The sequence below is a fragment of the Drosophila melanogaster genome, chromosome 3R (genome assembly GCF_000001215.4).
Source record: "Drosophila melanogaster chromosome 3R".
Taxonomy (NCBI): Eukaryota; Metazoa; Arthropoda; class Insecta; order Diptera; family Drosophilidae; genus Drosophila; species Drosophila melanogaster.
In genome coordinates, this window is record NT_033777.3 from 9,455,511 (window position 1) to 9,467,703 (window position 12,193).

The window sequence follows — 12,193 nt, forward strand, 5'->3', positions numbered from 1 at the left end:
CTTGTGCTGGGTGCTTTGGAAATCCATTTAATATCAAGCATCTTTATAAATGCAATGTAATATATCTTAAGTTTTGATTATTTTTTTGCGAATTCAGGTGGACAATCTGGCTGGGTACTGGGATGAGTGGCTTTGAAGACATCAAGTTCTTGTAGTTCCTGATTCAAGCGTACTATGGTGGGATATGGGGTCAGGTCAGCTTTGTATCTGGTTAGGAGTTTTAAAATAAATCAGTATCCAGTTAAATTTAAATAAATTAATGTTTCTTACCTCCTGGCATTGCGCACCTGAGGTACCAGGCAAATATCAGCCATGCTGAGCTCATCTCCCACACAGAATTTGCCCGCCGAATGGGAAAGAACCTTTTCGAGACCCTGAAATCCTCGAGAAATCCAGTGTTGTGCCCATTGCAGACTCTGATCCTTGCCTATATGATCTAGGACAGATACATTTTGCAGTGGCTGGATGCCCGAGCAAATGAGCTCCACAATTTCACGGATCTTTGCTCTTTTAACCGGATCTTGGGGCAGAAGTGCTGGCTGAGGTCGAGTTTCCTCCAGGTAGTGGATAATAGCCACCGAGTCGCACAAGGTATGGCCATCTAATGCCGCAAAACTCATAGATTTGAAATACTCAAATTGCTCGCTTCACTTACCAATCTTCAACGAGGGAACCTTTTGCATCGGATTGACTTCCCTATATTCATCCGTATAGGCATGTCCGCTAACTGTTTTTAGCAAAGAAGTCGGCTTAATGTCATAATCAATCTTCTTTATTGCCAGCGCAACGCGAACTCTCCAAGAACACGAACTAGGCCAATAGGAATACAGTATAGGCTTTGTTGCCAAATGTCGGAACAAGGGCTTAGACCAAGAAGATCTGTACAGTCCGGCCAAATGGATACCTCTGTGGGTCAATTGGGTAGCAGAAGCCATATATGTAAATATATATTCTTTAAGAGAACCCTTCTATTAAGTAACAGAACTTATAGTGAGAAAAACAACCGGTTTACTTTTGCTAACTGATAGCAATAAGAATACTCAGCTGTTCTGATTGGAGAATGCTGTGCCGAACTATCGATAGGTTCCCTACATTTATAGGTTGCTCCCAAGAGTAGGCAATTATTTTCGTAATATATTCAAGTAAATGGCACAAGGGTACTTTATGATAAAGATCCTATAGGTGTAATGCAATTTTATGAGTTTTTTATATTTCTTCAAGTAATGATAGATATCTGTGATTTGCCTACTCTTTTTCGTGCTGCTTTTGATATATTAAAAGTACATTTGTTGAGCAATATTTCAGCTTAGTTTGAAGTTTTATTTATTTATAGTATATGGAACTGTTACAATATTTCGGAAATTATGCATATTAGTTGGTTCGTATTCAATTTGGTATTCGATTCGATTGGTGTGCGAAAATGCGCAGCTCGACCTATATGTATGTTTGTATGATGATGACTATTGGCGTTCGTTCTTCGACTCGTGCGTTGTACTGTCGTGCAGGATAGTAAGTATGGGTGTTTGTGTGTATGTACTTGGCATCGGCAGGCTTATGTTTATAACTACTCGTACGGGGTTGTGAGGAGACTCACACGGTCCAAGTTACATCAACTTGCTAATAAAATTACTGTGCACTTAATCGGTTCGCTTTGTATTTCGTCTATGTGCATTGGATTTAGGGAAATACTTCGTTAGTTAGTTATGCTTTCGTGGTATCAAAGAGGCATTACGAAATCCAGAACCATCGAATAGGTGATCGATTCTTTAGCTTAGTTCACATAAATTACTTAGGATTTATTCGATTTAGTGTATATGTAGCTTGCTTTAGTTTACTTATTGGTTGACTGACGTTTTGTACTTTGTGAACGATTTGTTTAGCATCTGCCCTTTGACTTTGACATGAAGTACTTATACATACATACATACATACATCGTTTATACTTGTAAATCTTCGATAGTGTTTCTAAATTTGGTTTTGGTTTTTTTTTTTTAAATCCCTGAATTGAATTTTGCTTTTCGTCGTGAGTTCTCCTTGAATTTGTTATGATTTGTTAGCCTAAATAAAATGCATAAAAATAAGTTACATTTAATATATATGAGTTCATCTTTTAGATCATATTCACAATGACAAACTAAGGGAATTTGAAGAATTTATTATACGATTTTTTGTTCCGTTTTCTGAGAATTTTGCGTTTGCGTTTGCGTTTGAATTTCGTGTGAGGAATTTCGTTATGTTATCGATAGTATTTTTATGCATTTATGCATATTTAAATGCTGTTAGCAATTTCTTAAATCACATCCGACTGTTTCTGCTTAATGGAATCCTCGCCAGCTTTGCCATCCTATCCAATCCATTCTCCATCGCCATCGCCATCCACGTGCCCACCGATCAGATTTAAGTTCTTAGTTTGTCTTGTGCCTGGTTTACGAACTGCAATTCACTTTTTCGTCTTACGGCGCTTTGCAGTTGGGGTCGGAAAATTCTATTTGTTGGGCAGCTCCGGCGGACAGTCCGGTTGATTGGAGGGATGGGCCGCCCGGAATGCCGGATTGCTCTCCAGTTCGCGATCGATGCGCAGAATTATGGGATACGGTCGCAAGTCGACGTGGAATCTGGAACGAAATAGGAATCAATGAATCAAGCTAGGCTTCAGCATCTCGAGATTTAGTTGATTTCGTATCATACTTACCTTCGGGCATTGAACACCTGAGGTACGAGGCAGCAGTCCGCCATGGAGATCTCATCGCCCACGCAATATTTGCCGGCCGAAGTGGACAGCGCCTTCTCAACCGCCCGGAAGCCTCGTGTAATCCAGTGCTGGGCCCACTCCTTCTTCTTCTCCTCGCCCACATGGATGAGCACGATGAGGTTCTGCAGGGGCTGGATGCCAGAGCAAATGATCTCGACTATTTCGCGCACCTTGGCCCGCTTGTGGACGTCCTGTGGCAGGAGTGGTCGCTGGGGACGTGTTTCCTCCAGGTAGTGCATTATGGCTACCGATTCGATGAGGGTGTGTCCATCTGATGGTGGATATGTGGTGAGTAAAGGAAGTTGACTTGGGTTTCTTTGGTAGATACTTACCAATCTGTAGGGCGGGCACCTGCTCCATTGGATTCACCTCGCGGTACTCATTGCAGTGCTGCTCGCCACCGGATTTGATCAGGCTGATCGGCTTGATGTCGTAGGGTATCTCCTTCAGGTTCATCGCAATGCGCACGCGCCAGGAGCACGAGCTGCGCCAATACGAGTAGAGTATTGGCTGTATGTCGGAGGAGGAAGCATTGGGACAGAGATTAGTAGACATTTTACCACAACTGGCCAGCGCCGAATGGCGTGACGGGCCCACAAACTCTATTACGAAATCTATTTATTCTAATTCGGAGACAACAAACAACACAAATAGCACAGAACAGGTTGCCGCTGATAACGAGTTGGGTTAGTAGGCGCACAACAAGCCTAGTCAAACTGGTTTAATCATTTGCATTTAGCGCGGCTATTTGGTTTACTTCGCGATAAGCCAGAGCACTCAATTACGCACTTATCGCTTATTTCTATGCACAGATAACAGGGATTTTCTCCGAGGCTCTCGGATGGATGTTTGCATATGTACCCACATGATTCATGGTGTCCAGACAGGAGCAACGCCAGCGATAGACTGACAAAAAGCACAGCGTTGAGTTCGACTTGCACCAAAAATAGCGCCCGACAACAGCTGCAAAGCAACAGTGGAGAGCTTCGGGCGGTCGAGGTGGTCGGTATCGGACCCTATACCATATACTATATATCCTAACCAAATGGCCGCCGATGAGGACGAGCCCTAAAATGATATACACACAGCTGGCTGTTCCGGCTTGGCCAATCAACCCAGCAGAGCCTATCGACGGGTCGTTGTCGTCGCCACCCACACGAAACTGTATTCACCGAAAGCATAATGAGTTCCCTAAAAGTTCAATGAACCCAGGCGAAAGTGAGGACGGTGGGTCCGATAAGTTTCGATATCCGACATCCTACATTCGAACCCCGAACCCCGAGCAGCGAGGTCCCGAGCTCCCGAGTCCCGAACTGTGTCGCACCCCAAGGTCGGCTAGGGGCATTAACCTTATTCAAGTTGTCGTTGTCCTGAGTCCACAGCGCGAAGGCAGCTCCAAGGACACAGGACCCCTACTCAAGAGAAAATTGGCTCAGAAGTTTCGCCATTCGCTTGGAGAGGGTGTGCTTTTTCAGGGGTTGCTCGGCCGTCGGCGCGTTAGAGTTTGAGTCAAAACCCAGGGGCAGGGTTGTCGAGTTCGGTCTAAAACTAAGCCATAAGTGGAAGGCGGGTTGGATTAGATGCCTCTCTGTTATAGCTTATATTTATTCCAACAAATGTAAAACAGTTATTCAAAAAGCCTTTTACCTAAATATGTATAGTGATTAAATCAAGCAAGTTTTATAAATTAATTTAAGCAAGGACAAATGTTTATATTCATTTATACAACCGGATTTTTGAAATTGAAATGCATATCCTTTTTTGCAACTTTTCGCCGCCTGACAACCCTGTTTTGCAACTTTTGCAGTGTGTACGCGAGGGAGGAGAGCTCGCTGTTCTGCGCAAAATCAAATTGCGGATTCGAAAGCGGGGTATGAGTGAAACTTAGACCAAGTGAACTGAAGTCAGAGATTGCTGGCCGCGTGGTATGAGTGATATTTGCGGGAACTGGAATGGATTTTTGCCAAATGCCCGAAAGAAGGCGCCAATGACGCTGGGATTCGCTTACCTTGGCTATGGCCGATAAGGACATAGCGTTGTGGTGGTACTTTGAGTAATTAATTTTGAAGCCGTTTGGTGCACACGCACAACACCGATGAAGAATTAAAAGAGGTTACGATCCAAGCCGGTTTATCGAAAAGCGACAATTACTCCTCGGATATCTGTCTATCCAGCTAATTCCGCACAATTCGATCTCGAGGATATGTTTTCCACCGAACGAACACTAAACACCAATTTCCAGAGATATGTGGCTCTTCCTGCGCACAGTTCTGTTTGTATTTGCAGCCGCTCAAATGCACTCAAAACCTCAAACTAAAACCGCTTGTGATTGCGCTTAGCCAAAGGATAGCGACAGGATATGAAGCCAGGACGCAACTGAACACACTGAACTAAATAAACGAGTGCGAAAGCGAAAGCAAAAGCGAACGCGAAAAGGACAATGACAAACGCCAACAACAATGCCAGCTCTGCGAGCTTGCGTGTCTGTGAGAGGGAGGAAGGACCACCGCGAAAGGAAGAGAGAAAAACAAAAAGAGTGAGAGAGAAGAGAGCGTAGCAGGATAACAAAGAAAATGGGGAGAGCACCATACGAAAGCTTTTGGGGTCGCGTCTTAGCTAAACTTTGGAGGGACTTAAAATGGCGCGTAAGATAAAATGCTTTAGGTACGGTGAACACCCACTAAGGCCAACAGATCGAAAAACCAGCTAAGAAATTCACTGATAAATTCATTCACTGATGTGACAGAATATTGGACTTCTACATTTTCAGAGCTAAGGCTTTGGAAATCCGCTTAAAAAGGAATTAAAACAACAACTTTTTAGTTACGACCACCACTTTATTTTCGTTTTGTGTTTTTTTAAGTTTAGTTCATTTTCATTAAATTTGCTCAAATCATGTTCGATTAAATTACAAGTGCTTAAACCTAAAAGTATGTATGTATGTACGTATGTATGGACTAAAATAGTTAACAAAGTTTGGCAATCAGTTACAGTTAGTCAAAACAAGTTTAAAACCATTACGCATGTACAACCAAAACAACAACTGGAAATCGAATTAGTTATACATATGTATGTACATATGTACATATACAATAATTAATTTTTTGGGTTTTCAGTATTTTTTATTTTTCTTCATTCGTCCTGTAGTGACCCACCCAGTTTAGGCCAGCTACGATTAGTAGAAATGCAACAATGTGTAAAGCGGCTTAAAAGCAACCGCCACAACCAATAGAATATCACACCAAAAAATGGCAGAGTACAACAGATCCAACAGAGATTGTAATCAGTGAGTGTGTTGAGTGTATAGTATGAGCAGAAATCGTGTTATAAGGGACGCGGACCTAACTAGCTAGGTAGGATGCGCAAGGACGGGCCTCAGGATCCTGGATCCGTGGTATCTAGATCTCGAGCTATGACCCATCCTGCCTTGAGGTTCGTGCCTGTACAGTGTGCTCTCGCGGGTGTCCGGGGCGTGGGCTTTGGGTACAACATTCATAAAGTTTATCTACCTCGGCGCTACCTAAGTTGTCGTTGTCGTTTTGCTAGCTAACAAAAGTAACTGTGTATATATATGTATAAAATTACCAACAAATTCATAAATTATTGTTGTAATACGTTTAGAAAATAGTGTCCATATATCCCCATGCATCTTCACACTTAACCTAATTTTTTTCTTTATCTGTTTTGAAGAATTGACTACTATTAAATGGCAAATGTGTGCCATAGTTTCTCTTTCCACATTTCTCGGTTTTTGGATTTTGTTTTCTTTTTTTTTTGTGTTTTTAAAGAGTTTTCTTGTAATTACATACACTTCACATACACATGCAATACACAATAATCATTGTAATTGTAATTACGTTAAATGTAACTGGTAACATCATGCTAAATACAGTATTCCTCCATTATACGAGACAGATTTGAGAGTTGAGTTCGTCGGAACCAATGCTTCCCGTCTGTCGTATTTTATTACAGTTATCAGAGATTTGACTTTTAGCAAATACGTAATTTTTTAAAAATTATTTGGAGGGAATATTCATGATTTCTTTTTTAAATATCGCTTACATTGATCATTTCTTATCAAAGAATGTGATGTTCAGAAAATATTTCGCTTATCCATTGCACCGCTTGTGAGATTGTAAGTCTGGTAAAAACAACGAATGAGTGATGTAAAACGAAGGATTCGGTATTCGTTGAAAGAAATGACATTATATGTGACGATATTATTAAATATTATTAGGTACCAAAAAGTGTAAAGCATAGTCGAAGTAATTCTGCGTTTAAATAAAAGCATGTAAAATTCATTAAATCTATTTTTGATCATCAGTTTACAACCATGAAAACATTGAAGTTTACATTTACTCTTATTATGTACATATATAGATGTACAATAAAATATTCGTTCATATCAGAATATTAATATTAGCACTGTATAAATACATATATATATATATATATATATATATATATATATTTATTTTTTTTTTTTTTTTTTTTGAATGCCATATTCGTGTGTAGGTGTCTGCGAGTTAAATAGGTATTACATGCTACGTACAATTTACGATCAACAAGAGGTTACAGCATCTCAACTAAATGCCATAAAGTAACAGTTTGCTTCTTTATAAAAGTGTCTCTTTGCATATTACAGTTAAAACTTACATCGTAGATTTGTGTAGTTCTTTGTATATGGTACTTAATCATAGCAGGGCCGATTAGCCCGACCTTAATCCCCAGTTTTTCCGGAGCGCAGGCCGGACATCTCGATAATACTGAGCGGTAAAGTTTGTCACTCCGTTCATTGCGTCTGTAGTCAGATCGCGATCGATCCTTGTTTGGCACAGAAACGAAGGGTTATGCACTGCATCCAGAATAATTTAATAATAATAATCTCATAATTTGGTATCGTTTTATTACTCGTCAGTCTAAATACTCTGAGATATCGCACTTAAAGCAAAGATTCGAAAGAGGTGCCCAACAGAAGATCCCGTAAATACTACGATGACGCCTAAAATGTCCACTTACTTGCTAAACAGGAATGCAATATTGCACTGGTGTACACGAAGGTGTACGGACTATGTATACATATATATATGTATATATGTATATATATATATATATATATATATATATTTGTTTGTTTTTTAAATGTATCTCTCGATTCGTTTTTAAATAAAATTGATATGTCTAATAGCTATTATCAATCGTTTTCAATTTCAAAAAGTTTTGTATTGTATTTCGAAGTAATTCTGTTGCGTTTTCTAATTATAATATTCGGTTTTCCCTCATTCGGCATTATGACAATAATGGTAGTATGTGTATCTGTACGACTTACAAAATATTGCAAACAGATGCTGAGAATAAGTAAACCACTCATGCAACTATATAGTGTCTTTGAATTGGAGTGCAAGTTGTATATACTGATGATTTGAGTGAATCTGACGACTTCTGAGCTAGAATTAGTTTGGCTTTTGAGGAAGCTGTAGCCGCGTCGGCCGCCATTTATTTATATACAGATTACTCTAAAATACGTATTTGCATTGCATAAATACAGTTTGTCTTTACTTTCGCTTAATGAACAATCACAACGCAGAGTTTTCGAATAAAGTGTGTAAGTGAGGTGGAATCGCTGACGCAGATGATTCCGGAAATTATCGCTGCGAAATGTATAGGAATGTAGTATACTCGTAGTACTCAATGTCACAGATTGTCCTTTACTATGGAATTTACGATGTTGTAGGAAAATTAAAAGGCAAGACGGTCGTGGAAAAATGAAACAGTTGAAATCATTTAATTGGTAAACGATAAACATTTTGGCACAGTAATTGAAACTTAAAATAAAATATAAATAAATTAGGTGATAATTAATCTACGTCATTTGACTAGACGTTCGAGCAGATGCCTAACTCTACATTTATCCATTCTTTGTCTTTAGGAAACTTTTTTGAAAAGCAACAAAGTGCACACTCATGTCAAGTCAACTTAAGCTAACGTAACCCTAGATTTGAACACTTACTTAAGGATAAACACTCATTTGTGGATACTTTATTTAATAATACTTAAGACTTATATTCGCTTGAAGGCATTTGAGCATAGAATAGAATCGAACAGTATGGTTGGCGGAAACGGAAATGGAAATCGAAACAGAAGCGGAAACGGAAACGAAAACGAAAACGGAAGACGTGTAGAGAAAATGCACACAACCAAGCAAGTTTACTACAGATGGAAACGGGATATACATAGATGTTCGGGCTGGTATTTGTACGCGAGAAAGTCTTTAAACGGCATCGAAGGCCCACAACAAACAGTTACTGAGTGTCCTTTATATATGGTGGGCTGCTGTAGCTGTATTTGTTTTCATGTATATCTGCTTACTCTTATTGTATATAAGACCGAAAAATATGCAAGAATTATGTTGTCCGTCAACTAAATCTATGACTATTTTATGATTACGAATGCTATTGCGAACACAAGGCCAAGGAAATAGAACAGCATATGGATAAGTCCTCCACATCGGGGTATTTTGTACATCTCCCATGTCATTTATTTACAACTCCTGATTCGTAGTTTTCTGGCGAATACAACCATAAAAATTGCTAATAGTTCCCATCTTCCAAGTTTTTGTCCGGATCTGCGGGTCAGTTGATACGTGGAAAGGGTCGGAAGGTATTTAGACTAAACGTAAGTATTTCATTTGCTTTTCAATTTTGCCCTGCATGCATCGGTTTATATTAAACTAGATTAAGTTACGCCATTGTCAATAACATACTACCCGGCATCGGCCTCAAAAACGCTGAATCAATTGATCAATTTGTTGTAGTACATTAGCTCACTGTCCAAATGGAAAACGTGTGATTCTTGTTGTTGTTCAAATTGCTGGCAGATTTACTGTTGTACCATTTAATTTAATATATGCTTGTATATAATAATATAACTATCCTAGACCTATATAAAACTGCACTGTGAGTGTCTCCTTGTTGTGTGTGTGGGCTTTTTTTTGTCGGAGTTCAAGGTTCGAAGTTCAAAGTTCTAACCCTCGTTGTCTGTGTGTTTGTGTACTTTTTGTTTTCTGGGGGAAAGGGGGGCGGTCAGGGGGATAGGGGTATCTAGAATTATAAATAGATTAATGTCTTTTATGCGTTTTGGAGAAATTTGAAACATATCCTTCCTTATCTGATTAATTTGCTAGACTCGTATTTACAGTGTCTTACAACCTACAACATTGCGTCGTTAAAAGTAAAGTTAAAACTTTTTCTCAACTTCCATTTACATTGGTGTGCATTGAATTTTGTTCACGTTTAGCTAAAATCGTTTTTGATCTCACTCAATATCACTTGATTTCACTAGATTTTCTCTTGGGTTTTCGGTTTCTAAGCCATAGTTAAATAGTTTAGGTCTGTAGGTAGGTAAGTACAATCTAAGTAAAACTTCAACTACTCGGAGTCGCTGACTTGCGTCGTTAAAACTAGAACAACAATCATATATCGCATACATCGTACACCTAGGCATGTAATTATCAATTATATCAAGTATGTATGTATATATAGAGATTCTCTTACGGCCTACACATTTATCGCCCTAGTAAAGTATCAGTGTAGTGTGTTGCAACTATGTACGAGTATTTGAGTAGAAAAACTTGTAGTTAACAGTAATTATGCACTAGTATTTATCATAGATCGGGATTTCTCCTCAGCTTTAGCCATGGTTGTAGTATAGTTTTAGATTTAGGTATAGATTTAGATTTAGATTTAGAGTACATCTACAGTCGAGTCGAGCAGAATAAACGCCTACTATAAAAAACGGTAGGTATACAATGTACATGTATGTACATTTACATATTCGTATTTCGTGTTACTTCAACATAAATATTGCACTTGCCTACAATAGTCAATAACAATTCAATTTGAACTTGTACCAATCCTTGGCTTGACTTATAACCTACAGCGAGTCGCAGTGTTTTCTACTTAAGGGATAGATAGAGAAGTGATTGAAGAAGAAAGGGGCTTGAGCTATAGATTTAGATAGACCTAGTGAAGAAATGCCTTTAACTACTACGTACACGTGACATTGATTTTTAGACCCAAATTCGTCTAAGCATAAATTCTAACAGTGGTAAACAATGCTTGCCGCTTGCTTAATGCGATTGTCAATCGATTTTTGTTTGTTTGCTATATACGCCTCATGGTTTCCCTGTCCATATCGTTCATTCCCCCACGGAATTCCTCGTCGGTGTCTACGATGGTGCGGTTATTGTTGATGTGGCGACGGTGGTCAGTCCAGCTCCAGCCTGGTTTTGCAGTTGGTGTTTCTGATCCGGCTCCTGGACGCGGTGCGTCTTCATGTGCGCACTGCGACTCTTCACCTTATTGAAGACCCTGGTGGAAGAAAGAAAGAGCAAAAGACGGGGCATCATGAGAACACATGGCACTACGCCACAAGTTTCGATCACTACTATCTAAGATGCAGACTAGGCGGATTATTTGAACATTTAGATATAATGGAAGCACATAGAGTACACAATTGTATAGCACATGCATAGATATAGCTGGGTAAAGAGTCATGCAGAGATACGAAGAGGAGACTTTAAGCTTTCTTGTTCACTTCATCTTACTTAGCCTTGTGTGGAGTTTAAATTTGCTTTGTTGTTACAAATAACTATGGAAAATAGAGAGTTTATGTTGAGGAGCAAATAAGGAAACAAATAAGTTAGTGATTAAATACATATTACAACTCGAGTTAACGAAAGAGTTAAGAATGTGCGCTTGAATGATACAGCCGCTCTAGGCTTGTGATCTCTGTAATATGATGGTTTTAGCTTATTTTTTCTTTTTGGGTATCCAAAAGCAGATTAAATTTGGATCACTTCGAAGGCCAGCTGTTCCAATATACATACATATGACAGATCGGAGAGGATGGTTCTTTAATATTTACATAAGTTATCAAAGGCATTTGGCGCTGTGAGTAGGATTAAGTCGAAGACAAATACAATAATACACGAAATTAGAGAACAGAGACCAAGTGAATGGAGTGTTGGAACGGAAGAGGTTATCGAAATGAACCGAAAGGTGAGAACGCAAAACGAAGTCCTCCTACTTACCGAGCATTTTGCCAGCGAGCTGTGCGTGTGGACTTGTGGAGCTGATATCAGTTACGGATACGTCTATTTGCGAGTTGTGACTCTTCGCTTTAAAATTGCAATTGCGATTTATTGATTGTATTCGTTAATTGGTTTTGGTTTGTTTTGTTTTGTTTTGATTTGATTCGATTTGATTGGATTTGATATTGGGGGTTTCGCATCATGGAACCATACAATACAACAACAATATAACAACAGTTAATATCGCTTGACGAAAACTCTAACTAAATGGCATAGTAGAAATCGGAAAGTGACATACGAAGGAAACTAAAGAATCACCAGAGGTATCTACTCAGAACTGAAGATCATAT

The 12,193-nt window shown here is 39.2% G+C and overlaps 3 protein-coding genes across 9 annotated transcripts in view; all 3 read right to left on the reverse strand.

Annotated features, from left to right (window-relative positions):
- Window positions 1-6: 6 nt before the first annotated feature.
- Window positions 7-1,036, reverse strand: GstZ1 (Glutathione S transferase Z1). Its single transcript, NM_141637.3, has 3 exons — window positions 656-1,036; window positions 271-601; window positions 7-207 (listed from the first exon to the last, which is right to left on the reverse strand). The coding sequence occupies exons 1-3, from the start codon at window positions 933-935 to the stop codon at window positions 78-80; spliced, it is 741 nt and encodes a 246-aa protein (NP_649894.1). The 5' UTR covers window positions 936-1,036; the 3' UTR covers window positions 7-77.
- A 268-nt stretch (window positions 1,037-1,304) lies between these two features.
- GstZ2 (Glutathione S transferase Z2) lies at window positions 1,305-5,142 on the reverse strand. 3 transcript variants are annotated; one of them, NM_169286.2, is made up of 4 exons: window positions 4,761-5,142; window positions 3,085-3,262; window positions 2,693-3,023; window positions 1,305-2,615 (listed from the first exon to the last, which is right to left on the reverse strand). In NM_169286.2, the coding sequence occupies exons 1-4, from the start codon at window positions 4,782-4,784 to the stop codon at window positions 2,486-2,488; spliced, it is 663 nt and encodes a 220-aa protein (NP_731358.1). In that variant the 5' UTR covers window positions 4,785-5,142; the 3' UTR covers window positions 1,305-2,485. The 3 variants fall into 3 exon arrangements, with proteins under 3 accessions (NP_731358.1, NP_996190.1, NP_649895.1); NM_206468.2 differs by lacking the exon at window positions 4,761-5,142 and adding an exon at window positions 3,618-3,666 and having other exon boundaries at window positions 2,081-2,615; NM_141638.3 differs by lacking the exon at window positions 4,761-5,142 and having other exon boundaries at window positions 2,137-2,615; window positions 3,085-3,336.
- A 431-nt stretch (window positions 5,143-5,573) lies between these two features.
- Window positions 5,574-12,193, reverse strand: part of CG16779 (uncharacterized protein) — a 32,594-nt gene continuing 25,974 nt past the window's right edge. For 3 of the 5 annotated variants that reach the window (NM_001275489.2, NM_001275487.2, NM_001300325.1), the window contains one exon: window positions 5,574-11,121. In NM_001275489.2, the coding sequence (NP_001262418.1) occupies window positions 11,110-11,121 (12 nt within the window). In that variant the 3' untranslated portion in view covers window positions 5,574-11,109. Of the gene's footprint in view, window positions 11,122-11,843; window positions 11,931-12,193 lie in introns of all 5 variants that reach the window. The other 2 variants (NM_001275488.2, NM_141639.3) reach the window with 2 other exon arrangements.